The sequence below is a fragment of the Anopheles coluzzii genome, chromosome 2 (genome assembly GCF_943734685.1).
Source record: "Anopheles coluzzii chromosome 2, AcolN3, whole genome shotgun sequence".
NCBI lineage: Eukaryota > Metazoa > Arthropoda > Insecta > Diptera > Culicidae > Anopheles > Anopheles coluzzii.
In genome coordinates this window covers 93,029,247-93,056,216 of record NC_064670.1, presented here as the reverse complement: position 1 = coordinate 93,056,216, position 26,970 = coordinate 93,029,247, and the positions used below count along the sequence as shown (strand labels likewise).

Below are 26,970 nucleotides of genomic sequence, written 5' to 3'. Positions count from 1 at the left end.
GCGTTGTCGTACAAAATGTAAACAACATCGGAATCGAACCTCTCCCCTTCCTCTTGGCAGTGCGCAAATGTCGAAGCCTCCTCCCCTCCCCCTCCCCCGCTACGTTGTTGTCATCCGCAAGCGTGCACGTGCTGTGACGGGTGGATTGTGCGCGAGCGCGCGCGAGCGCCTTTTTCCCGCCACCGTGTCGAGCCACGTGTTGATTGTTTACCTGCGCGCCATGTGCCAATGTTCCTTCACCGTGTCCCCCAGCAGCTTCTCCGACGGAAAGCACACATCGCCTCCCCCTCGGCGCGTGGTGTCAATTTTGGCAGTTGGCCGTGCAGCAGTGCGCAGGACCGACCGAGAATCGAGAAACTTCAGATTTTCTTTCTGGTGTGTCTGGCCTGCTGTCAAATCTGCTCCACAAACGCACACACACACGCGCACACACGGAAAAACGGGAAACGATATTGGGCTTTTCACCATCGCCAGGGCAAAGAAAAAGATGGACGCCATTGTTGCAGTTTGCTGCTGAACGGGTTGAAAACGACCAGGGGGCCTTTTCCTTTCTCCGCGGACCTGTGCTGGGTGGCGTTTTTGTTGTCGCACTGTGGTCGGACAATGGTTAATGCCGAGTGCGTTGGAAAGTGTGCGTTGGAATCGTTTGCGAACGGAGCTAGTTGCTAGTGCTAGTGGTGCTGTGCGGGTATTTGCGGTGGTCGGGAAGTTTCTGTTTCTGTTACGATTTTGTTAGGGAGAGAGAGTGAGAGAGTGCGCGTGCGGGGTGGGAGAAAGGTGTGTGCAGCAGTGAAAGAAAAAAACGGGCGAAAAATCCTGCAAGCCCCCCTACAAAGGAGTCCCGTTTTTTTGGAGTTCCCTGTGTGTGTGTGTGTGTGTATGCGTAGTTAGTTCATTAATTGTGTGATTGGTTTGTGATTGGAAATTCGGTAGAGTTGTAGTGAAAATTGTAGCTCACACACAGCTCCAACCACTCCTGCGCCAGTCCCCAAAAGAAGCATACTCCAACGTGTGTGTGTTTCTGTGTGTGTGTGAGTGTGTGTGTGGCCTGGAAAATTACTTCATCGTTCCTTCGTTGCTTGTCGGCGGTGCTGTGCGGGCGTGCCAGTTGCCCCCGTCGCTGAACAACGCTGGCCACCGTCCTCGGATGTGTTGCTGCCCGTAAGCTTCGGACCGCCGTTTGCCAGCCTACACGAGGGACAGTAAAAAGTGAAGCCTTCCCCACGCCCGTCCGCCCGCTGTAGCAGCCGTCAAACAGCAGACACAAACCAGTACGCCACGCCAGCACAAAGGGCCTGTGGTTGGTCCTGGTGTGCGCCTAGAACACAAGATTTCGGACCGTCCGAGATACCAGTGCGCGTCCATCGGCGACGATGTTGTACACGGGCGGCAGAAGTAGCTGCGGGATACTAGCGTTCACGTTTCTGCTGTTCTTTGCCATCTCGATTACCCGCAGTGCCGATGAGCCGACGACAACAATCAAGTACAACGTGTAAGTAGGCAGTAGGCCCTGGCTGGGTTTTAAAGTAGGCCTAATACCCGCTTGCTCGGGGTACGCTCTTTTCTTTCCATTCCAGTGTACAAGCCTGGGCGGCCAAACTGGGCGGTGAGCTGTGGCATTTGGGGGATTTTATAACGAGAAGAAAGGAGGTGGAAGAGGTACGTACTCGGACTGACGCGCGGTTGTTGTCAGCTGTTTCGCACGTTGGTGAGGGATGAATCTGGTGGCCTGGAGTGTCCGTGCTATGGGTATTCCCAATTTATGAGCAATCATACCGATGATGATGTGCACCAGAGTGGGACGGAGCGACACCGAATCTGACACCTCCTGAGTGTATCGATTTTTAGTGAGTGGAGACGGTGGTGGAGACGCACGCACACGTGCTACTACACCGAATAGGACAAGTAGGCTGTGTGTGTGTACCGTGGCACCGCGGACACCGGACCAGATTCATCCGTTATCTACGTTTGCCGAAGCAACATTTTCTGTGTGGATAATTCTTTGTACGATGTTTTCATTATCCCTATTATCTCTCTGTCTCTCTCCCGCAGAGTTTTAAACAAGCGCAGGTAGTTAACAAAAATGGAGCAAAAATCGTTGAAGAGATGGCCAAGGATCTCAAGTACATGATGGATGCGAAAGTGAGCGCCGTGAAGGTAAGGATTAAAAAAAAGCTTCCTTAACAATTATTCCTAAAATTACGGTTCACTCGAAGTCTACCTATTATTGATTTTAATTTGTTAAAGTACCAATTTTGAACACTGACAATGGTGACATCAGAGCGCCTAAAAATCGGGCCGGCTAAAAGACTCTAGGCCATTCAGATGCTTACGTGATGATACTGGCAAATGAAGTAGGGCTTGCGAATAGAGCGAATGGAAGGGCATCATTGACTATTGATTTCAATACTGACTGACGCTGGACAGTAAAGCTATATTGTACGAGTTGTACAATTCAGTTAACTGCAAGCGATGAATATTCGTTTCGAGGTTGATAGTAAACCCATTACGAGAAATACAGCAATTATTCGATACTCGTTACTGTGCGACCTGTGCACCTAAAAACTCTAAAAAATACCAAAATATAATGTTGAAATTATGTGTTTTTGCACACATTTGACTAAAAATGTATTTATATAGAGAAAAGTAGATTAAAAATTGCAAAAAGCTAAAAAAAACTATACCAAGTACAAGTACAGCGATCATTAAATTTGTGCAGGTCTTAAATTAGATCCGTATTTCACCAGAAATTGTACAGACAACTAGTCAACATTCAAGTTTTATCAAAACGACGTCAATTATTCTCTTTTGCTTTGAACAGTTTTAGAATGTACGACCAAGTCAGACATTTTATATAGAAAAGACAAAGCTTGATATGGGTAACGCTTTTAGAAAATGGCTAAAATTCATCAGGTTTACTTAATAAGGAGTGTCATTGTCGTTTGCGACGACTGTTTGTTCTGCCGTTAATTTTAAGATTTTTAAGCGCCGCTTCCAACTAATCGTAGAATGCAGAAAATAAAACTTTACTGAAATTATTGGCCCAAGCAGAGATTGCTTCAGGCTTAAGGAAGGAATGTTAGGATTTAGGGAATCGCTAAACCACGCGATCTCAATGTTGAAGGGACTTTTAATTGTACTACAGGGCATTGTTCAGGGCGATTTCTCCATCAAGTCGACAGTCTGCTTTCAAACGTTGATCTTTAAAACCATATACACACTTAAAAATATTTCACGACCTCGGTTAAAAATACTGCCGAAATTTGTCGGCTCTTTCGATTCTTGCTGATATGTCAGTTGAAAAATCCCAGTAGCCGAAAATCAGTACCATTTAAAACTGAAATATCAGTTAAATAAATATTTCAACCGAAACTCGGCAACCCAACTTGCCGAGAACATACGTTAACACAGCTGTCACCGAGCTCGTCCGTCAAAATAACCGAGATTTCAGCTTTACTGTTTGGATTAGCCGAGGCTCGGTATTTTATCTGTCATTCGTCATTCTGTTAATCTCGTGCTAATGAAACGAAAACCTTTCGGAGTGATGTTGTGATGTAAAAGTAAAAGTGTAAAAATATAAGTGAAAATGAGTCTCTCAGCGTGAAAAAAAAACCGAGTATCAGTAGCATGCGATCGAGCACGGGTATGGAACGGGGTTGGGGTTAGGAAACTCCATCAGCGCACGCAATCGGTGCTCTTCAGAGCGTCGCTCGGAGCAGTCCCTATTGAAGGATCATATGTAGAAGCTAATCCGATTGGTTCAACCTTAGCCATTCCGTTCAGACTTCCAGGATTCATTTCCGGTCACCTACACGAGTAAGTACGTATCAACACTCGACCACGTAAAATCTAAACAGGGTTCACTCAGACTTGTTTCACTCTGCCCGCTTTACAGAACCGTGCCTGTACCAGTGCCCGCTCCTTGTCCGGCTCATTTTCCTGTACATATACCATATCCAAACGCTGTGCCCCATCCGGCGGATGAACCAATGCCTGTCCCTACGCTTCACACCAGAAATCTCATAAGAATAGGGTGACTTTCTGCCATCATCATAGGCTCAGACTGCTATGACTCTTTCTCCCAGTAAATAATATTGTTTATTTATGTTACCTAAATAAACCCACTTGATACGCAAATAAAACCACTAAAATAAAGATAAAATGTTTTTATATTTAGCCGAAATCTCGATTTGCTCTAACCGAAAATCTCGGTTAAACGTAAACGTCAAAACAAAATGTCATTAACCGAGATGTCGGCAACAGAAATTTAACCGAAATTGTGCCGAGATCTCAGTTGTGCAGATCTCGGCAAAAATTAACCGAGATTCGGCAAAATTTTTTAAGAGTGTAGAACTTCTGTTCAAATCTCAACGTAACGCAACGTAATGATGCAAAGTGCATCGGATTTATGTTTATTTAACATAAATTAAACGGATTTATGTGATTTATTTATTAAACATATAGACGAATGAGATCGCTAACGGTAATATGAGAGATAATCTCATCAGCACCGTGCGTGGAACTCAGTCATTTATGGTGCTTCAACGTTCTATTTCTTGCCAATTGTCTATGTTTTGCACCAGTAACTGGTCCATGGTCCATGACTATTAGTCATAAATTGCGTAGATAATTTGCTGGCACATGTCACATAACAATTAATAGCAGAATAACAATAAGTCATGGATCTTCTGTGCCCCATATACCCCCGTTAGGGTGTTCGTCGATTTGTTGAGGAAACGATTTGTTTTTTTTTTTTAATTTTCATAATTTTGTTATGCTCTAAAGCATAAGCGGTGTCGTTTATTCAACAGCTGTATGTTCACTAACATGGAGCACGATTTAAAATATGTTCACAAATTGACAGATATCATGCTAGAATGATTCTCAAATACGTGTTCACCCTTTTATTTATATGTTGCATCATTGAAATACATCATAATTCGATTTAATTATCAGAAGTGGCCGGCTTTCCATACTTCCCCCTATTAGTAAAATTCAGCAAGACGACCTAATGTAAAAAAACAATTTTTTTTTTTTACAAATTTATCTAAAGCTATCAAATTCAAAAAGAATGAGTACTGCAAATGTAGCGAATATCTAGTATTGAAATTTAATTGCTACAAAAAACCTAATTGCAAAAATAATACTAAAGACAACAGTTAAAAAACAAATGAATGCTGCTCAATAGCATTTCAATGTGAAATCCTAATAGATAAACGATGACTTTTAAGATGACTCGAATTTTCTAAATTAAAAAGAATATTCCCCCTCAACGACGTTTTTTTTACCGAAAATTTTTGATTTTTGTTCTAAACCCTCCCTTTTCATGCGCAATTATAACCAAAATAGCATTTAATTGCATATTAAAAGGCGCTTCAAACACTGCTTCCTGTGCTGCGCCGCATTATCCATGGCACAAGAGTGGCACTTTCGGCGCCGTTCGCACCATTCGTTCGAATCATTCCGCGCAGTAAACAGCCAGCATGCGCTCTAACGTGCCGTGGTCATTTAGTTTGCTGCTGCTGCTGCTTCAGCTCGTGTTTCCGGCCCAAGCTGATGTGCTGCGAATGTTCGATGGTGCTTCCATTTTGAACGGTTTCGGCGCCCGAAGAGTTATCCCCAAGCGGTTTGGCCAGTGCCCCGGTCAGGAGGAACTGTCCATCTTTATGCCCGACATGCGCATCGGGTCGTACAACCGTACGCACTCGAGCGCAGCCGGCGAGGTGGTGCTGCGCGAAGACTTTCCCAACGGTTGGTCGGTGGAGATAGCGGTGAAGCAGTGCGACAACCTGCAGGAACCAGCCAGCTGTCGAACGTTTTTGGGCCCGATCAGCCACAACGATATCTGTGCCTGGCTGGCGGCTAATGAGGCGACATACGCGAAGCACTACGCCGTAGTCAGCCCGAAGCCGCTGTGTCCGTTCCGGAAGGGTGTGTACAACGTGACCGAGCATGTCATTACCGACGAGCTGAGCAACTATCTGCCGGGGGTTGGAAGCACCTTTTGGGAGATCAAGACGACGGGCAGGGCGAAGAATCGGCAGGTTCTGTGCACGGTGGCACAGTTCAACATTCGCCCAAGAAAGCGTTCCTAAGAGGGGTGCTGGAAACGTGACAAACAAGAAATTGTAATAAAGATCAGTGACCAGCAGGGAATTTAGAGAAATGAACAGCATATGAAAATGGAATTGTAGCATATTATTTGTTTGGAAAAACTAATTCACAGCTATATTCGATTGGGTTGCTGCCAATTCCACTCACAGTTCGCTTACAGTCATATTCCCTCTTTATAATGGTTATCGGAGCGTTACAATCGTCAGTAATGAAGGGTCAAAGTACTTGTATCTATTACCTATTGCAGGCGCTTTTTTGTGTATTTATATCTTCTTTTTTTAATAATTATAACAAACTGATTCACTCCAGTAATCACTAATTGTTCACCTTGTATTCACCTTTCCCCGTCCGTAGCGCATCATGGATACAGCAGAGAACACTGCCATATCGTTCGACGAGGAGCCGGTGAACCAAAGCTTCCAGTACTACAACGCGAAGCAGATGATCGAGCCGGGCGAAATCATCACCACGCCGATCCCGATGATCGACGAGGACCCGGCCGACATTACCACGCCGATACCGCCGAAGGAGATCGTGCTGACGAAGAAGCGCCACTTCTTCAACGAGGCCGTCAACACGACGGTCAGCTCGGTGCACGTGCCGACGAACGTGTACGACCGGGCGACCGAGGTGATCAAGGCGATCAAGTGGTCCGAGGCGCTCGACTCCATCTTCTACAACAACTACATCGGCGACCCGACGCTGACGTGGCAGTACTTTGGCAGCTCGAGCGGCTTCCTGCGCCAGTTCCCGGCGACCAAGTGGGAGCAGGACCCGGTCGACCTGTACGACTGCCGGCTGCGCTCCTGGTACATCGAGGCGGCCAACAGCCCGAAGGACATGCTGATCCTCGTGGACAGCTCCGGCTCGATGACGGGCCAGCGGAAGGACATTGCCAAGCACGTCGTCTCGAACATCCTCGACACGCTCGGACCGAACGACTACGTCAACATTTTCACCTTCTCAGAAGAGGTGGCGGAAGTGGTGCCGTGCTTTCGCGACACGCTCGTGCAGGCCAACATGGGCAACATTCGCGAGCTGAAGCTCGGTATGGACAACATAGAGACCAATGAGATCGCTAACGTTTCAGCCGCCCTCACGAGGGCGTTCGAGCTGCTGGAACAGTTCCGGGAAACCCGCAACGGGGCCCGGTGCAACCAAGCGATCATGTTGGTCTCGGATGGTGTTCCATACAGCTTCGACGAGGTGTTCGAGCAGTTTAATTGGAAGGAGCTTCCGTTCATACCGGTGCGCGTGTTTACGTACCTGATCGGGCGCGAGGTGGCGGACGTGAAGGAGATCAAGGAGATGGCATGTCGTAATCAGGGCTACTACGTGCATCTCAGCACGATGGCGGAGGTGCGGGAGGAAGTGCTGAACTATATACCGGTCATTGCGCGACCGCTGGTGCTGAACAAGCGCGAACATCCGGTGGTTTGGTCGGAGATATATGCGGACGTTGAGGTAGGCCTGTGGAGAGAGATCGCCTGAAGCTTCCAACGTGCAGTGTTTTCATATTTGTTCGCTTACTTTTAGGATCCCAAAATGACCGACTGGCTATGGGAGATTAAGGAGCGAGCCGAGCAGAAGGAGCGCTTCATCGATTATCGCAAAAATCGGGTGCTGTTCTACTCGCCGGAAGAGCAACATCGGCGCATGATCATGAAGCAACGCATGGTGAGTGGTGTTGGAGCTTAATTTGTTGTTGATTGATGCTTAGGTCATAGTACCTAGGAGGTCGTTGAAATCGTGTACTTGTCTAGTATTAAATCCTTAGAATCTGAGGAATAGTAATGCAAAAGATTTTTTTTCGTAAATCTGTAAAGTGTACTAAGAATGTGTGGATCAGCGCCCTCTACCGGAAATTTAGGGATTTTACTTTTTATATTATTTTTATTACACCGCCATTTAGTTCTGTTTTTGTATTTTAATGATTGTTTCATTTGCGTACTTTTTCAGAACCAGGACCCGTACTCGAACACTCAGAAGTACAACTTCATGACGACCGTCTCGGTTCCGGTGTTTGATCGCCGAGAGAATGCGGTAAGTGTAGTATCGTCAAGTAAGCAACCGTCTAGATTTGTTTGCAGGTAATGTTACATAGATGTCATCTATGAACAGGAAAGGTAAACTATACTCACATCCAAAAGATAATCATCCATTCCCGCCGTTTGGTTGAGGCAGAGAATCAACTTGATTCGCTTCTCCTGATCGCTTCTGATCGAATTCTACAATTTAAATCACTTTTTGCTTATTATGCCATCCACTTTTTGCTTCGTTCCATCCACATTTTCTCGTTTTTTGTTTAATAATCAGTTTCCAAGCCTTTCTTTACAGTTACACCACCTTTGATTGCTCTTGTTTGTGCTTCTTTTCGTGCAACATTTTGTTGGGTTCCTTACTTTAATCTACTTATTGTAATATTATGACGTTTACCTTTAATGATTTTTCTGTGCCTTTCTACTTCTCACACTCGAACGATGAAACTATGGGGTCTATTGCGTACATAACCCTCCGTCGCTTACCGTTCTTTGTCCACCCAAATCGAACTCATTGTCGCTGGGATGATGGTGTATCGCTCTGGATATATTAACCTTACTCATTGAATCTTAACCCAACCCCTACACGTGAAGAACATCACCGAAGATATACTGATGAACGAGGCATACTGGGTGACGATCACTCGCGAGGTACTTACCGCTAGGCTTCTCTGTAGCCACAGTCACACACACTAAACTAGTTCACTGTATTGTACGTGCAAACTCTAGAGATTTGCAGAGACAAAGAGAGAGAGAGTTGTATATCGGATACGTTACTGAGTGTTACCAGTTGGCAGTATGCAGATCCAACCCGTATAGTTGATTTGAGGTTCCATCCCTTGTTACTTCTTACATACATTCTTACATTTGAAATATCCCTAGTTGCGTTGTTTGAAAGCAGTTTTACTAGGATCATAATCGCAGACAGTACTGCGAGTAATTTGTACTTATATTTCTACTTAATCAATACATTCCACCTGTCTAGCGTACTGCTCAGTATACCGTTGCAGTTGCAACGAACTGTTAGTCTAGTGTGTATTCGCTAGAGAGTATAGTCACGTTGTTTTCTTCACACCTAGATACTTTAGTACTGTATAATCGAACAGAACCTTAGTTACAGTTTTAAACGGTTACTGGAGTTGACGTTTACTAAATCCATACGCATAGAGCAATAAACAACGAACCTGCTGCATTAAAAAAAGAGTAATTGTTCTAAAACGGTTGTACTAAACATTAACCACCTAGTGGGAAAACGGTTGAAGCTCTAACAAGCTATAGCTATAGGTATGGTTTAACATTATAATCTTTGAGTAGTTTTCAGTGATCATGTCGTTTCATGCCTGCGTGCTGCGTTTCTATTCTGTATGTGTGCGTGTGCGTGAAAGCGTGCGTAAAGTTTGACCGTTACTAGAGGTAAAGCGTTGAGAATGAGTTTGTCCTTTCGCCCCGATCCTATCCGTTTTTTTCCAGACCGACAACACCCCTTCCGAACTGCCCCACTATTGCCAGCAGTTTGTGGGCTGGACGATCTTCGACTCACACTAGTGTACACGAATTATTGTTTAGTATGCTGTTGAAGTGCTATTAGGTTATTTTTAGTTCTAGTATACTTCTCTTCGATGATTCTAACAATTGGTTTTACAGCAGCATATGTCAATCGTTTGGTTTTTTCAAATAAATCATCAGTAGTATCAGTAGTATAATTTCAATCTGTTGCTCATAGATGGCGCTTTATGCGCACGCCTAAAAGCTACAATTAAATGACGCGATGTAGCACAAGTGGTTACGTTTTGCCGCTATCTTAAAACAATGTTTTATTTTTTACTTTACAATGAAACTTAATTTATTTTCAACATTTGTTACAATTAGTTTTGTTGCGTACATAGTTCTTAGTTATTCATATTATGCACTTAGCTGTTTTTTATCTTTTATTTCTATCTCTAATTCATCTTTTTCATATCATTCTCCTCACAACTGTCAGCAATATCATTCTCCTCATCCCTTTTTGTCATGCGTGTTACGTTACGGTTCAATTTTATCATAGAATTCAATCTCACTTGTAGAACAGCTTTTATTACCATTTTTGAAACGTTTGGGTTTTGTTTTTCAATGTTCATAGCACTCGATTTATAGAGTTTTTTCTTCACTTTATAAAAACATTAACAGTTAAAGTATTCATTACATCGTTCATCGTTCGTGGTTTTTTTTACCAGCAGTAAACACGTAGTCCCTCTTTTTGAACATCTGAAGAGTGTAGAATGTAGTAAAACCGTGCTAGTACATTCTGAGTAACAACAACAACAACATCAAAAGTAGTAAAACAATGTAATGTTGCAAATGCTAAACTAACTTTGTTCTGAATCCCACGCAGACGCGGGTGGCCAACATACTCGGTGTGGCTGGAGCCGATGTGCCAATAGCGGAAATTAAAAAATACCTTAAACCTCACCTGGTACGTACGAACGATGCGATATTTAGTACAAAGTTTAACTAAATGCCTGTTTTTTCGTCTTCTGTCAGCTTGGTGTAAATGGATACGCCTTCATTGTTACCAACAATGGCTACATCCTCACGCATCCTGACTTCCGTCCAGTTGTAAGTATCGCGTTTTTGGTGCATTGCGGCGGTACCCGTAACAGTTGGAAAGTAAATAAACATGCTTTATGCTAAATTGCTTTCAGTTTCAAGATATTCTCAAGCCAGCCTACAACACGGTCGACATGATCGAGGTCGAGTTGACCGATGACGACCAAGGGCCACGAGAGTTCAACAACCAACTGCTTAACGTGAGTGTCATAGCATTGTGTTTTTTTGAAATGCATTATTTATTTTCAATTAAAAATCAAACTAATAACACTATCCTGGTTGTACTTTTGCCACAGATGCGTGAATCTATCATTAATCAGTCGACTGGAGCCAAGTGGATACGGGTGAAGTACCACTTTGATGAGATGGTACGTATATTTCCCATACGTACTTCCAACCCTCAATGTTCGCAGTCTAAAACTAAATTGTCTCCCTCGAAAACTATCCACAGAAACGGGTATCGCGTACGAAGCGCCAGTACTACTGGACACCGATCAAGAACACCCCGTTCACGCTGGTGGTCACGTATCCCGAGACGTACGGGCTCAATCGGCTGCAGATACGCACGGAGGACGAGATCCACCGTATTCACGCGAAAGGCAGCAACGTGGCCAGCTTCTTCACCGGTAACAATTGGAAAATCCATCCGGATTGGTAAGTAGTAGTCGTCTCGTGAGGTTCGGCAGAATCAAGTTCAAGTTACTAATGGCTCTTTGCTTTGCCTCCTCTTCCACAGGGTGTACTGTAAATATTTAAACGAACACCCGAACGAAACGTTCGCCACGCCGGAGCTGGAGCTGAAGCATTTCCTCGAGCGCATGAAGCTCGGTGGCTGGAAGTGGCCGTCAAACCGCACACCGCCCCCACCGGAACATGCCATGTTCTGTAAGTGTGTGTGTGTGTGTGTGCTTGTGCTGCCATGTTTTCCGTGTTGATCGCATCCACATCTAGTGCTTGGTGGTTGTGATTTCGGGCGTCGCGCTTCGGGCGTCGCGCTCTCTGCTCTGTCGTTACTAGCCCATTTCGGAATCGATGTCAATTTTCTTGTTTCTTTTCTGCCGGCTGGTTGTGTTTTTTTCTTGTTTTTTCTCTCTTTCTCTCTGTATATTTGCCTATTTTCGTTGATAGGTTTACGTTTGTTTTCGCTCTGTTCGCCCTCTCTCATGGGTCCTTTATGTGGTCCCAAGTAGCTGTTTCATTTCATCAAATGTTTTATATTTCTGTTCATGTCCAACCGGATGAGACATTAATCGTTCAATTTTAACTGAAGATTGTCTCATTGCCCGCATTACGCATTCATTCATTTCGTGTTCAGTAATTCTATGTCAAAGCGATGTTTTCATACCCCTTTCTTAGAATCGTTTAGAACTAATTTGATGCCTTCCATTCATCTTGGGTGAACTCCACGTCATCCCTTCTGTAATGCGCTCTCAAAAACTATGTAATATTAAATTGTGCTTTCTTTCTTTCTTTCTTTCTTTTTTCTCGGTTCTTTTCTCTTCTCTCTTTCCACACACCTCTTCACGTTTCCGATTCACGGTTTCAATGGAACTCGTGACGCCTCTACTTACCAAAACCACCAACAATCATCATCCGCCATCATCCGTCGGTTTCCTTCGCAACCTCACTCGATGTGTGTGTGTGCCATTCTACTACTGTGCCTCTGTCGTTGCAAACAACCAAACAAAACCATCCTCCATCTTCTACCTGCTTCTACCCGATCGTGCGATCGGTCACCTGTAAAACGTACATCTCGTGCGCCAATGCTCCTCACTCGTCTAACTGTGTCATCTGTTTCGAATGCCGTTCGCCGCCTTTTCTGTGCATCCGTGTTGTCCTTTCCTCTGTGTGTCTGTGTGTGTGTGTTGTTTGCACCTTCTCGACATCTTTCTGTCTTACACTCACCACGTTGGCATTCGCACACCTAAATCCCACTCTCTCTCTTTCTCTCGCTCTATCTGTCATTTCGATGCACTGTGTCGATTGTTGCCGTCGTTTTAACTGTGCTGTGATGTACTGCCAACTGTTCTCTGCTAATGGTTCCAACATATTCAAACATATTATCTTTTTTTTGCGTCACTACTATCGTCGACCGTAAAACCCCGTGTGCAGCTAATATAACGGGCAAATTGCCAGATAAGGACTATTATTACTGTGAGTAAAACCGAGCTCGATGCCACCTTGAGCCTGGAACCTGAGTTGAAAAGCACGAATTCACAAGCATTTATTCACACACGTATTGTACACCCAAGCTCCCCCCTAACAGTCATGCAATCAGTTTAGTAACACTGTCAGCCACTATTTTTAACACTCCTCCGGCATTTCTGGAGTCATTTTGACCTGTTTTGATGATAGTTTAACACGTATTAGATCTTCCTTCTGGTAGGGATAGGTTTGAAGAATGAATTACATATTGTTTTTGCGTTTTTTCCTATTAGTTATATTACTGTTAGGGTATTCTAAAGAACGATAAAAATCTTTTCATAATTTATTGGAGACAATAGATACAATTGAATAACAAATTATCTGAACATTCCTACTTTTGGTGCATTGCAAAATTGTTTAAATATTATGTTGGATTGAAGATCTTTCCTACAAAGTACAAGGCGCCTCCATCATCGGCGAGTCCTTTAATAGTGAAAATAAAATAAATAAATAATGCAATGCATTTTACAATGACAAATTCTACGAAATAACACTTGCACACACACTTTTCTTATCTAATCCAAATGCAATCGATAGATTTCGATGTGTTTTTCTAGCATGCCGTCTATCCGGGTCCTTTCACTAGTGATTCTAGAACCGTGCACCACTTCTCTTGATAGTTGTAATGTTCCCGTTGTTCCCGTTGTGTTCCGTAGTTTCACCTTCCACTTTCACCCAAGACACACACACACACGTTAACTCTTGTTGCACCGTCTCGTTTACACCACCGTACCTTGTCGCCTTCGCTAGGGAGGTCGTTGCCAAAGTTGTGGAATGATAGTTAGCAGCACACGTTTTCTACGGCACTCTCCACGACACACGCCCTCGTGAAAAGCACCTTGTTGTGATGTGATGTACAGTAGTCGAACCTCACCACCGAACTAGATGTGTTTTTTAAATCACCTTGTTTTCTTACCTAAAAGCTGTATCTGCATCTACCTCTTTTCACCGTTTTCCACTCCTTCCACTGTCGCTGTCGCGTTCTTTCTCTGTTCTGATCCTTTTTTGAACGTTTGTGTGCATTTTGTGTGAGTGAGTGAGCGCACCATTGTCAGTTTTGTTTTCAACCCCTACTCAAATGCACCCTGTACAGTTCACAAAGCACGTGCAGCAGTGGAGAAGTTTTGGTTTTATAGAGTTTTTTTTGGGTTTTTTGTCATTTATTTTTAATAATTCACTTTACTGCACTTCCGATCTTCCCTTCCGTTCTTTCACTGAGTCACTGAGTCACACAATTTTATATAGACCTTTCCCCACCATAGCGTTTGTCCGTATGTGTATATGTGTGTGTTTTTTTGTTGTAAATTAAAGTTTTATTTCACTTTGACGCCGTTTGCGACCTTCTTTGCTGATTGCCAATGTTCACACTGGGCCACTTTTCCCATTTCTCGTTCTACAGGCGATCGCGGTTTGATGCAAGCGCTCGTCTACGACGCAAAGGTAACGGAATGGTTCTCGAAGAACGTTAGCGGGAGCGGCGGAAACAAGGACGAGAAAGGGTAAGTGTTGGAAGCATTGTTATTCTTTTTCTTGCGTTTTCAGTTGTACAGCTTACAGCAAACTGTATTTAGATATCCTTTTTTAGTGGTACTTTTGTGTTGTTTTGTTTTGCTTCTGTTCTTTTCTTTTTGCTTTGTGGAAAGCGTCATTTGATTTAGTATTTTTGTGTTGTTTTAAAGTATTTCTTGCTCACTTTATTTAACAGTGTAATAAAAACGAACTCCAAATATATAACATATTAACGCACATATTCTTTTTTACTCCCATTTTCCTCGTTTACTTTTGAACATTTCTCTCATCTGCACTAATATTAATCATTCCCCCGTAACAAAACGAAACCATTTCCGCTACGATTGTTGGGTAAAATAATGTATATGATCGTTGTGTGTACAAACAAATCAAACATATTCATCCTTATTTTCATCCCCGTTTGTCGCTACTAATTATTACTATTTAATGCACCGGATGCTTCTCTTTCTGCTGTCGAATATATATAAATACACTATAAAACACCACCATTCACCCCTGCTTCTGTCACACATACCCTTTCGTGTACAATTGCCTTCATTTAACGTTCAAACGGAACAGTCCAAGTCCTATCGCTGTATTGATGGGTTTGCTGCCAAGGTAATTTAGGGGATCACATTCAAAGGCAGTATAGTATGCAGGCTTTTGCTGCGAGCGAGAAGAGAAGACGATACGTTTTGGGATGATTTTTACTGCCACCTGCAAGCAGTTTGTAATTAAAAGTTTGCGTTGCTTATTAGAAAAATAGTGTCGGCAATTAGTTGACTCAAAACATGTAAACATAATTCATTTTTTCTAATAAGCATAAGCATTCTAATAAGTAAAACGTGTAACTATTTTCAGACGATATACTTCACATGTACACTCTAGATCTTGTAGCCTTTTGTAATGTTTTGCACCAGAATATTAATACGTCATTTTCCCTCCTTGTAGGAACGAGTTTAAACAGCGCTTTGGCATCACCGTCTCTTTTCTGGCCACGCACTCAGGGCTAACGCGATGGCAGGAGTACGCTACCGGTGCGGACGAATCGAAACAAGCCGAGTAAGGAACGGTGTCATTCTCACCCATACCAAAATATAACTAATAATCTATTATTCTCCCTTGTTATGTTTCAGACCCGATTTTAGCGAAACGCACAACCGAGCGATCGACGAGGTGTGGTACAAGCGGGCGGTAGAGCTGTACTACAGCAACCGCAACCGGAAGGGTGCGGACGGCGAGAACGGCAAGGACGATAGCGATCGGAACAGCTTCGTCTACTCGGTACCGTTCGATGCGGGCAACCGGAACGACACGCTCGTCACCGCCAGCCATGCGATTTTCCACGCGGACGGGGCGCGCGAAGCGCCGGTCGCGGTGGTCGGCTTCCAGTTCCACCACTCGGCGCTGTACACGCTGTTCAAGAACATTACCAGCCAGTGCGGCCACGGTGATCCGCGGTGCGAGAAGACCTGCTTCACCGGCGACTACCAGTGCTACGTGATCGACAACAATGGGTTCGTGGTGATCAGCGAGCAGCTGCAGGAGACGGGCGCCTTCTTCGGTGAGGTGAAGCCCGCCTTCATGCAGCGCCTGCTGGACGACAGCATCTTTCGCAATGTGACCGTGTACGACTACCAGGCGGTGTGCTTCATGGCGAAGGGTTCGATCAATCTCGGCACGGTACTGCAGACGCCGCTGCGATTGCTCTGGTGGCTGCTGACCAACACGTTCTCGTACCTGGTGTGGGTGGTGATGCAGCTGTTTCTCAGCCTGGCACGGGCGTACGATGAAAGTAAGTGTTACCGGTGAAGTGAGGTGTGATAGGCAGTGTTGCAAAATGTCATGAGCATCACGAAAAGTTCACCAACGAAAACACTGAACATATCCGTGGTAGCTTGATGCTCATTGCTGATACTCAATGAAAGTGCGTCATGACATGTCGGAAACAACATGCGAGTGCTTGAGTCAAACGTGAAACTCCAAGCTGAATTTTATGCTGGCGCAAGCATAATCATGATTTTTTTCTGGTTGTGAACAGTACTGCCAAATGCCACTGTTTTAGTCACGAACACTCATGACTGAAATGAAGCTCAAATCAACTCACGTACACAACTGAGATGATCAGAGGTGAGACTCAACTGTTTAGAGGATCAATCACATGCTTGGTGACATTTTGATAAGCACCCAACTGTTGGTCACTCACTTGGTCATGACATTTTCTGTGGGTGACCATCACGAACATTCTTGGAATATCTTGACGTGTGATCCCAAGCAACAAAATGAGCATGCTTGCTCGCTCTATCTACTTGGATTGTCAGTTGGGTCAAACAGTGCGAGAAAATATGTTTATTATGTCTCTTGGAACCACTCGCAACCACCGCATATTCCATGACCATCGCGTTGATCACCGACAGAAAATGTCACGACCAAGTGACTGACCAAGAGTTGGTTGCACAAAATGTCACAAACTATTTGAGTTTCACCTCTGATCATCACAATAGAGCTCCTGACGCTGATTTTATTTCAGCTGGAATTTGTCATGACTATGTCAGTATCATTTTGCAGAACTGATCACGGTAAAAAAGTCATGACATAGTGACTGACCAAGCGATGGTCGCAAAAATGTCATAAAGCATTTATTGGTCACACCAAACGTTTTGAGTATCACCTCTGGTCATCACAATTGAGTACGTGACGCTGACATGGATTTTGTTTCTGTCAGATTATTTTATGACATTGACAGTGGCATTTTGCAGCGATGGTGATGTGCAACCGCTCATGATGTTTCGTTTTTTATTTATTTCTACGCAGTGTACGACACCGGAGCGTATGACGTAGTGCCCGAGCTGGGCGATCTCGACGATCCAACGCTGAACCGGTACAAGGAGCCCGAGTTTAACAAGGTACTGATCAACCGTACCCGTCCCGAGCCGTGCGATCACGTGATCACGCTGTACGAGCTGAACATGGACGTCGATCCGTCGGTGTACACGAAGGAGGCGCATCAGTGCGAACGGTACGTAGTAACGCCCGATCTTTAGCCACAGCAACAGCCAAGCTCACCTGTACTCCTGTCCTGTTTATTTGCAGTCCCTACGTGGTGCTGCCGATTCCGTCCAGCAATCTGCTGCTGCTCGTGCTGGACACGCTCTGCCCACTGCCCACCCACGTGCCACAGCTGTCGACGTGGCCGGTGGAGCACGATTACAATGCTTCGCTCGCCTGCCACAAAGCCAGGAGCGATCCGCTGCCGCGCCGAAGGCCGCTCACCTGCATCAACAAGCACGCGAATGTAAGTAGCGGTGTTGCGGGCGGTTGGTTGTGAGACGAAAAACTAATTCTCCATTGCTTCATTTGCAGGAAAGTGTGATTGAGCTGTGCGGTGACGGTAGCATACCGAGGCTAAATGTTGCTTTGCTGCTTGCCCTGCTAGCGTTCGGCCAGTGCATCGGGCGGCGGTACACTGCCGGCGCCCTCTTCGCTTACCTCTGAGACGCGTCTTCGTGAGCGCGTACTGCCCAATAGCGTTCCCTTTTTTCCGATTCGGGTTTCCTTTCCACCGTACCGTAGACGGTGTAGCGACGGAGCGACCGGGTGGAGCAATTCGTATACAGGAAGAACCGCATACTGCAAAAAAAAAAAAACAAATCAACGGGTCAGGCGACAAACCAGCAAACGGGAACGTGGTTGTAGGGTTGGGAAGGGAGAGATATTATTGTGAGGATATGCGAGGAGAATGGGTTGATCGTTCTGTTTATGGAAGATTGTGTGTTACATTCCTTGGGATTTTATTAGTGGTTAACTCTAGTTTCAATCTATTCATTCCAACTGTTATACTATCAACTGTTATACGGACTCATCGTTAGTAGCTGCTTTAGTGTCAATTTGTTAGTACAGTTTTCGTTTCGCGTGCACTTAACGGCAAGATGTCGATGTCTTCATGACAATTTATAGTCTATTCTTTCGTGATCGTGTAACACATTCGGGTAGAGAATATCGTTTGAGCGTGAACAATTTTATAGCACAATGCATAGTCGCAACCAATCGGTTTAAACCATTTTTGTTACCATTTTAGGGGAATGGACATGAAGGGATTTTGTTGTGAAACTATCGAAAGGACAGTTAGCCAAAGAATTTATTAAAGATGCAGAAGCAAGCCGGTGGTTCCCGGTTTGTTGGTTTCGGCGCGCTCCCGTTCATTGAACCAAGAATGTACTTTAGTAAAAAAGAAACTCAAAACCAAGCGAAAACACACACCCACAAGGAAACCCCTTTAAAACCGGATCAAAATGTAGAATCGAAACGAAAAGAAAAGAGATGTAAAACTACATATAAGGTTAAAAACAACACACACACACACACACACGACAGGCATTGCATTTTTGTCGTAATCCGTTTTGCTTTTCTCTTTCTACAAAACGCAGACAACAGTACCCGAAAACGGGACAGCGAGTGGGGCAAAAATCATTGTTACAGCGAACACAGAACTTATAGAAACAAATGAGAGGTGAACTCACGAAAAACAAAAATCTTACATCAAGTAAATTGCAGGATAAACAGGTTTGTGCTACCATTATGGCCAAAAATGGCGCCACACGTTTGCTCTTTGTTACGATTCCTATACGAAATGTCACAGCACAGTTTCTTATCACTTTCTAACGAACGATTCGCGACACGACGATTGCTTTATCCATTCTGTTATCACTAGATGTAAGGTGGCGAAGGTGCGAGGTAGAAAATCAGATAGAACATGAGAATAGAATTTGTTAAACAGTGGTCTTGATTCAGTTAGTTGTTGAGATTGTTTTTATTGCTCTCCATTCCTTACTACTAATCCGCCGTTCGGTTACTGAGTGGTTTTTTGGCTGCATAAATGATGGGCACGGGATCGATCCCAAGCGCTCCATTACGATCGTGCATCGAACCGTCGACAGGGCGAACAGACGGAGTTGAATATATCTAGTTACGAATTTGCTATTAATACTACTTACCATAAATACTTACAATTTATCTACTTGAAGCATACGAAAAAAATACATGCCGAACAACCCGCTCCTGTGTCTGCCCGGTCCACACGGAACGGAAAGGGCAGAGTGCAGCAGAGCGCGGTCACACTTTTTTACGTTGTTTCTAGTGAAGAATTTTATTCAACTACAGTAACAATCGCTTTTCATGCTCGCATACTCCAGCTGAAGCGAACTTTCCCGCCCCGGAGACGGGACTGACCCGGCGGCGGTTGTTGGCTCCCCACGTGTACAGTGTCACACTATCTGTTTTCCTCTGCCTTCCTCATCCGCCATTCGCCTGCAATTTTGTGCGTAACGAAAGCATTTACCGTGAATAATTGTAAAATCGAACACATACACACACATACAACCATGCGAAGAACGTGCGCCATCTTCGTGCCATAAACGAGCTACATTTACTAAACATAAAAAGAAACCAGGCATGGGGTAATGCTTTCCGTGCCCGTGAGCCTGTTTTGCCCGTCAGCCTATTGAACCATGCCTACGTAAGAGAGCCTACCTCTCCAAGTTGTTGTGAAGTGGAGGAGGTGCTAATGCGAAGGAAAAGGAAAACAGAACAAAGAAACAGAAGCCGAAGGATATCAAAAGTATCCGTTAATATATTATCCTTTTTGCCTAGAAAAAGCCATGCAGGAGGGTGTACCAGTATGAAGGGGGTGTTTGGTTTGTTTTCTTAGCAATTGTAAACTAATCACCAAACCGAACAAGAGGCGGAAAAACAGAAAAAAAGAAAGAAAGAGAAAAATTGCTTTGACTGTTGATAACGTAAAGAAAAGATAAAAGAGCGTATAAAAGAGCGATGTTGAAGCTGATTCTTTTTGATAGTAGCAAATGGCACTAGGATAACCATATTGGGAAAGTGATATGGTAAATGAAATTAAAACAAAAAAGTTGATCATCAGAACAACAAACAAAAATTAACAAAAAAAAAAAAACAAGAAAACTCTTTACAATGTCCGCTATTACTATCGCAATGCAGATCGAAGATCACCGGCTAGAGGACCCGGCATTAGGAAGGTCGCAAGCAGACGGCTAGCTTAGTGAATCCAAACAAAACAAAAAATCCATCAACATTTGATATTGTTTCCTAGTTTTGGCGAGCGTATTGCGGTGTAGGAGAACCAATCGAACCAACCAACTCCTCTGCTGCTACCGCCGAAAGCAAATTTAATTGCATTTCTCTCTCTCAAAGACACACATATACACAAATTTATCCTCACACAAAACTTACACACGACAAATCCAGACATACACACATACACGCAGAATGTGTTGTATAGTAAAGAAAGAGAGTGAAAGAGATAAAAGAACGTTTAGAACAAACAAAAAAGGAAATGTTCCCATACTTCAATCATAATAGCTAAAAAAAAAGAAAACATCAAGGGAAATAACTTACAAAACAAACCACACGTGACAAAATGACACTGAACAAACAGCAAATTACACAAACAAACACACACATCTATTAGCAGCAGAACGTGAAAAAAGAAAACAAAACTAGTAAAAACGAGAAGAAGAAAAAAAACAACAACTAAAGAACACTTTTGCGCGCGCATGTTGGTTGGGCGGGAAATCATCATAAAAGAAAATCCATTTCGGTTCGGTTTTTTCAAATGCAATTTTTTGGTAATAAAATAAATCTGTGATAAACACAAAACAAAAACTGCGCCGTATTGCTCGTATTGCTGGACCATGTGTTAGAGGATCATCGGTATCTGTTGGATTATTATCTTTTTTGTTTAATATTTATTGATGTTTATAAATGGTTATAAATCGAGAGATTGGATCAGCGGGGCTACAATTTCTTTTGTGAAAATATTCTAATCATATTGTGATTTGTCGGACCATGCAAAAGAATACCAAGGGTTCGTGACCGGATGAAGGACCGGTATAGGTTCAAGATCAGTACTGGGACCGGTATGAGGTCAATATCAGATCCAGGACCGGTATGAGGTAAAAATCAGTTCCAGGACCAGTATGAGATCGTGATAGGTTTCAGGAACGGCATGGGTTTACTATCAGTACCAGATCGGATATAGCTTCGGATCAGTTATAGGTCAATAGGTCGTCATAAGTTCCTGATTTGAATTGGTTTTGGAAATCGTTTAAATTTATGCTTTGTCTGTTAAATTCTGGTTTTCAAATACAACATCATTGACTTACTTACCCGGGGCTACAACCGCTTTGCGGTCTTGGCCTGGATTCAGTAGTGTGCGAAACCGCTTACGGTCTTACGCCTTCATCTACCAATCCGTTATCCCTGCATTAAAGGAAGTCGCCTCCACGCCATCTTGCCACCTCAATTAAAACCTACCACGCCTTATCTGTCCATGTGGATGGAAAAAGGCCTTACGGCCGGGGTCGTCCGTTTACATGCGTACAACATGGCCAGCCCTCCGGAGTCTTGCGAGCCTCATACGCTTCACGGCAGTGAGGTCGCGAACATCTCGTATAGCTCGTCGTTATTACGGCTTCTCCATCGTTCTTCCCCACATACGGGGCCAAGTATCCTTCTGAACATATTCCTCTCGAACGCAGCCAAGAGGGTTTCGTCAGATTTGGACAGTGTCCATGTCTAAGAGGTGTATGTGAGTACCGGTACTATATAGGTACTATACAGTCCCAGCATCGTCCGTCGCATCAAGTTCTTTGAGGTGAACTGCTATCTCAGACTGTAGAATAAACGGTTGGCAGCCAGCGTCCTTGCTCGCAAGTCAACTACCAAGCTATTGTCGGAACTGACCTTTGAACCGACAGAGGTGAATTCTGGGACGACTTCAAAAGTACGTTCATCTATCTGTACGTCACGCCTACGTAGGTTTGGATTTGTTATTGGTAGGTTCGCTGATGTTGCCACCATCAGTTTGGTCTTTGTCTCGTTTATCTGCAGTCCGAGTTTCGCTGCCGCCTGCTTGATCCCTAATGTTGATTGCAGACCAATGAAGTCTATATCATCAGCGTACGCCAGAATCTGGGTTGATTTATAGAAAATGATTCCTGAAGACCGCTCGAGTTCCGCATTGCCCTCTCTAGCGTCATGTTGAATAGCAGACAGACACACGGCCCTGAGAGTTTTCCATCCACCTTCACTCGGCAACTGACGTTGATCATAGTCATTCTAACTAGCCTAATCAGTTTGGTCGGTATTTCAAAAGAGCTCATAGCGTCATACAGTTTTACCCTGGCTATGCTATCATTTGCGGATTTGAAGTGAATAAAGTGATGGTACGTGTTGTGTCTGTATTCTGCCTGGATCTTCGCGAAGATCTGCCGCATGGTGAAGATCTGGTCAGTGGTTGATTGAAGTAAATTGTAACACCGTAATTGTCACTGAAACAATTGATCGTACACCTATGTTGAAATGTTGAAATGTAACACAAATCAGGGCATAAGTATGTGTTTTAATGAGATTTAAGATCCACGGTCCTTTTCCGTCAAAAGGGTCAATTGTGAATTGTGGTAAGTAGTATATTCTGGCTACATTTCGGCGTACGAACAATTTTTGGACAAAATCAAACTGTAGGCACAATTTATAACAACATAAATCATTTCAAACCGTGTTCTAATCTACCATTCAAAGCTTTTAAGCATAAAAATAGTAATAACATCGATTTGTAAGGTGATCTTGAAATTTGTGCTTTTGTTTGAATTAATCTAATTTAATGTATTATTTTAATCGGTTTATTAACTGTGTTGAATTGTGAATTGGCATGACAATCATTGCTTTTGTGTTCTTTGGTACTATTGCTTATTTATCAAAAGCTGGGGTACATTGTCCGTATACGCTACGGACGTGTTTTATGCGTGTTTTATGCGAAAAAGGATGCAATGCGTGCAGAACATGTGTATCTACCTTTTACAAAACTTTTCTCGTCCGAATTAAGTAAAAACATGAAAAAATAACATATTTTCTGAAGCGGCTCCAAATGTTTGGCAAAATGCCTCAGTCAGCCGCCGCCAGTTGTGCTAGTGAAAATCGAAATTATACTAGCGAGTAAGGACAATGTACCCTTAACAATGCCTTAACAAATTAAAATATAAATCATAACAAATGAAAATTACACGCTCAAAGGTGATCTGTTCTGTCCGGACTGTCAACGATCTCTCTTGCTAGAACAATCTGTCGATCGTGTCCTGCACCGCACCTCACCGCACCGCACCGCACCGCACACACACCTCTACAAGCACAGTAAAAACTGCCATTACGAGCTGTATTGGTACAGCGGTACAGATACTGGGTGGCTGCCAGCAATTCCTACTGAAAAATTAAATTTGCACAGCTTTTTTTAAATATAATATTAAAATATAATAGGAAACAGTCCATAAATCGTGGCAAAAAAACAACGCAAAATTTCGGAAAACATCGCAAAACCCCTGGGAACGCCGGTAAACATAACTGGTCTAGCACTCAACATGTTATCGGGTAAGTTAACACTTGTTCGTTTTTGTGCTTCGCTTTATTATTCTATCGAAAACAAAAAAAAATCACAAAGTTGTTTTTTTTATAAAAGAAAATTTTATTTTCTTCATCCTCCTCTGTCAAACGTTCCGTTCTCGATGCTATGTTTGCTTTTCTGTTTTGTATCGTTTTTTTTTATATTCGTTGCTTGCCCTATCGTAATGGGTGTTGCCACTGTGTGTACTAGTACATATCATACATACATTCATACATGTTACAGGGGGGAAGTTAAAGAAGAAAACAGTATCTCAAATATAACGCTAGCATCTCACGCCCTTTCCGTTTAACTCACTTGCATTTTTGCATATTAAATTTCGATCCATCTACTGCCCATTACTACCTCTAGTACTATTACTTCCAAGATGGGGTTTTCCGTTTTCTACACCTCTGTTTGACAATACATCATCATCATCATCATCATCATCATCGTCATCATCATCATGATCGTTTTGCTTAGCAACTATTACCTTTAATTACTTTCTTCCTTCATTCTCCCCCTTTGCTCTCTACGCGATTTACAATGCCTCGGTTCGTTTGATTGTTGTTTGTTTGCCAGCATTGTAGCCACACTTTCCACCTGCATGGCGGAAGCTCTTCCGACGATGTGTTACGATCGCTTATCACCTTTACATATTTTTGAGTATTTCCATATTGCTCGTTTATTGCTTGCCACGGTTCTACAGTATTTACAAAAACAAAAAATATTAAAGAGAATATTTCACACATCGCTAGTGGACGCGATAGCAGGCTTGGACGGATTTGTTTATGTGAAGTTCTCTTCTTTCACTCTCTCTCTCTCTCGCAGCACGTTGCCACCGCGTCTGATTCGGGTTAGGTTGGGACGACAGGAAGGACGGGAAGTTCGTTGGGTTTCAAAAAATAAATTAGATTTTTTCCAGCATTTTGTTTTGGCGAGGAAGGGGTGGGAAAAGGAGAGGGGAAAAAGGGAAACCCATGGTTAACGGCTCGCGCTCAGTACTCGTACGTGCCGAACACGTGCGCACCGCGACGCTGGGAGGTGGCGGCCGAGCCCGCCTCAATGGCTACCGGGTTGCCGTGATACAGCAATGGCGCCGGCGGTCGGATCGCCGTCCGCCGGAACTCGGACGGTGCGTACGCCGGCTCGAACGGCACAAACTCGCTGTCCGGCTGGTGGACGTACCGGTTGCGGAAGAAGTTCTGCGGAGCACTGCGCGTCAGCGGCTTGAGCGTCGGGTTGAGCGCATCGTTCAGCGTCACATCGTACTCGTCGTCGTACAGCTGGTCGAGCGTCTTCACGTTCACCACCTCCTGCTGCTGCTGTTGCTGTTGCTGTGGTGGTGCCTGCGATGGTGGTGCCGGTGGCGCTTGCTGCTGATTGCGCTGCTTGCCGGACACTGCCTGCGGTGTGGTGGCACCGTCAATGTCGATGCGGAACGGGGCCGGCTTTTCCGGCTCGGACGACTTGCCGCCGGCCGGCTGCTTCGCTACACCGACCGGCTGTAGACCGCGGGCCAGGTACGGGTTGCCGCCGCGGCTAGGAAGAAAGGGCCGCTTGGTAGAGCGCACCGGCGCACGGGCAGTGCTCGCGCTCTCCGTCGCCGGTGGCTCCCGCTGCTGGGACTTTTTCGACTTGAAGTTGCTGTACAGAGCGGCCTGCGGTCGGGCAATCACAGATGGGCGTGGCGCGGGCACATCGTACTCGGCATCTTCCTCCTCCTCCACCCGTTCCGGCACCACGTTGCGGTTCGGTTTGGAAGGCGCTGGCGCTGACTGCGGCTGGTGCTTTATGCCACCACGCGATCCACCCTTGGCGAGCTCGGAATTGTCCCTGCCGTTGACGCGCTCGCTCTGCTCCGGCTTGCGCACGCTGCCCGGTGCCGTACGCAGGGGCAAATCTTCCTTCGCCACGATCACATCGTCGTAGTACACCACATCGGACGAAGCGCTCGGACGGGGCGGCTTTCCGTCCGCCTCCTTGCGCTTATCGTCACGCCTGGCCGGTACCTCCTCGTACTCGTCGTAATACTCCGGTTCGGGCGCTGCCGTCGTTGAGCCTTTCGCACCCTGTTTCCCGCCCGCCGCATCCGGATTGACGTACGCGTACTTGCTCTTCTCGTTCAGCGGCACCGGCCGATTGATGCGCGGCGCTGCCCGGGGACGGTCGTAAATGCTCGAGCCGGACGGTTTCACCGTCACCACGTCGTTCTGCTGGCGCCCTTTGTCCGCGGCACGACGCCCACCACTACCACCGTACGATCCGCGTGCATCATAGTCGTCGTCCTCCTCCTCGTCGACCTCGTCCTGATAGCGCCGATCGTCGTAGGCCGGCCGCTTGGCCGCTGGTTTTCTCTCCTCCACCACCGAACCACGGCGGCTTTCCGCATCGCCTGCGAACGAGCGACGATCCTCGCCTACCGCCTGCCGGCGACTGTCGACCGTCGGTCGGGATGGCCGCCTTCGTTCGTTCACCGTCGCCACCGGCCGCTTCTCTTCCACCTCATCCAACGGCATGGGACGCCGCATGGGACGCTCATCCGCGACCGGGCGTCGATCACGGTCCCGTCGGCGATCGTCATAGTACCGGCGATCATCGTCCACCACCGGTCGTCGATCTCCACCGTTGCGCGTGCGAGTCTTCATGCGGTACGGGCGCCGATCCTCCACATAGTCATCGTCCTCCTCGACACGGTCACGTTCCCGCTCGCGGTAGCGCACCCGATCGAACCGCTCGTCCTCCTCGTAGTCGTCGTACAGTGGGCGGCGATTGCGCGGACGGTTCTTGCGGCGCCGGTTGCGCTCCTCGTAGTAGTCCTCCTCGTAGTCCTCGTCGTAGTAATAGTAGTCGACCTGCGGACGCCTTCTGCGCACCGGTTTGCGCAACGGTTTGGGTCGCGAGGGAACCGTCGTGGGAGCGGCCGTAGTTGACGTTGTCGGTGGTGGTTTTACCGTGGTCGTGGTGGTCGCCTTATACAGTGGCTCGTTACTGAAAACAACACAAAAAAACACCCAATCGTTCAGAACAATTTCATTTTAAATTCCAACCAGA

The 26,970-nt window shown here is 45.1% G+C and overlaps 2 protein-coding genes across 12 annotated transcripts in view; one reads left to right on the top strand and one right to left on the bottom strand.

Annotated features, from left to right (window-relative positions):
• The first annotated feature begins 348 nt into the window (after positions 1-348).
• Positions 349-20,426, top strand: LOC120950236 (voltage-dependent calcium channel subunit alpha-2/delta-3). 6 transcript variants are annotated; one of them, XM_040368110.2, is made up of 21 exons: positions 349-1,492; positions 1,578-1,659; positions 2,053-2,157; positions 6,469-7,578; positions 7,651-7,791; positions 8,074-8,157; positions 8,748-8,804; positions 10,525-10,605; positions 10,674-10,748; positions 10,835-10,939; positions 11,036-11,107; positions 11,191-11,393; positions 11,476-11,624; positions 12,852-12,893; positions 14,344-14,443; positions 15,033-15,071; positions 15,405-15,515; positions 15,590-16,248; positions 17,268-17,472; positions 17,547-17,748; positions 17,817-20,426. In XM_040368110.2, exons 1-21 carry the CDS (start codon positions 1,374-1,376, stop codon positions 17,946-17,948), a joined length of 3,873 nt encoding a protein of 1,290 aa, XP_040224044.1. In that variant the 5' UTR covers positions 349-1,373; the 3' UTR covers positions 17,949-20,426. The 6 variants fall into 6 exon arrangements, with proteins under 6 accessions (XP_040224044.1, XP_040224046.1, XP_040224047.1 ...); XM_040368112.2 differs by lacking the exon at positions 12,852-12,893 and having other exon boundaries at positions 353-1,492; XM_040368113.2 differs by lacking the exon at positions 8,748-8,804 and having other exon boundaries at positions 354-1,492.
• A 4,147-nt stretch (positions 20,427-24,573) lies between these two features.
• Positions 24,574-26,970, bottom strand: part of LOC120952328 (zinc finger CCCH domain-containing protein 18) — a 43,807-nt gene continuing 41,410 nt past the window's right edge. For all 6 annotated transcript variants that reach the window (XM_040371602.2, XM_040371606.2, XM_040371604.2 and 3 more), the window contains exon 8: positions 24,574-26,907. In XM_040371602.2, the coding sequence (XP_040227536.2) occupies positions 24,915-26,907 (1,993 nt within the window). In that variant the 3' untranslated portion in view covers positions 24,574-24,914. The remainder of the gene's footprint in view (positions 26,908-26,970) is intronic.

Bases quoted from the DNA above. Each gene is read 5' to 3' on its own strand.
- LOC120950236 (XM_040368110.2), top strand. From the start codon at position 1,374: ATGTTGTACACGGGCGGCAGAAGTAGCTGCGGGATACTAGCGTTCACG. The intron at 11,108-11,190 runs GTACGTATATTT...AACTATCCACAG, and splicing joins AGTACCACTTTGATGAGATG to AAACGGGTATCGCGTACGAA. The intron at 14,444-15,032 runs GTAAGTGTTGGA...CAAACGGAACAG, and splicing joins GGAAACAAGGACGAGAAAGG to TCCAAGTCCTATCGCTGTAT.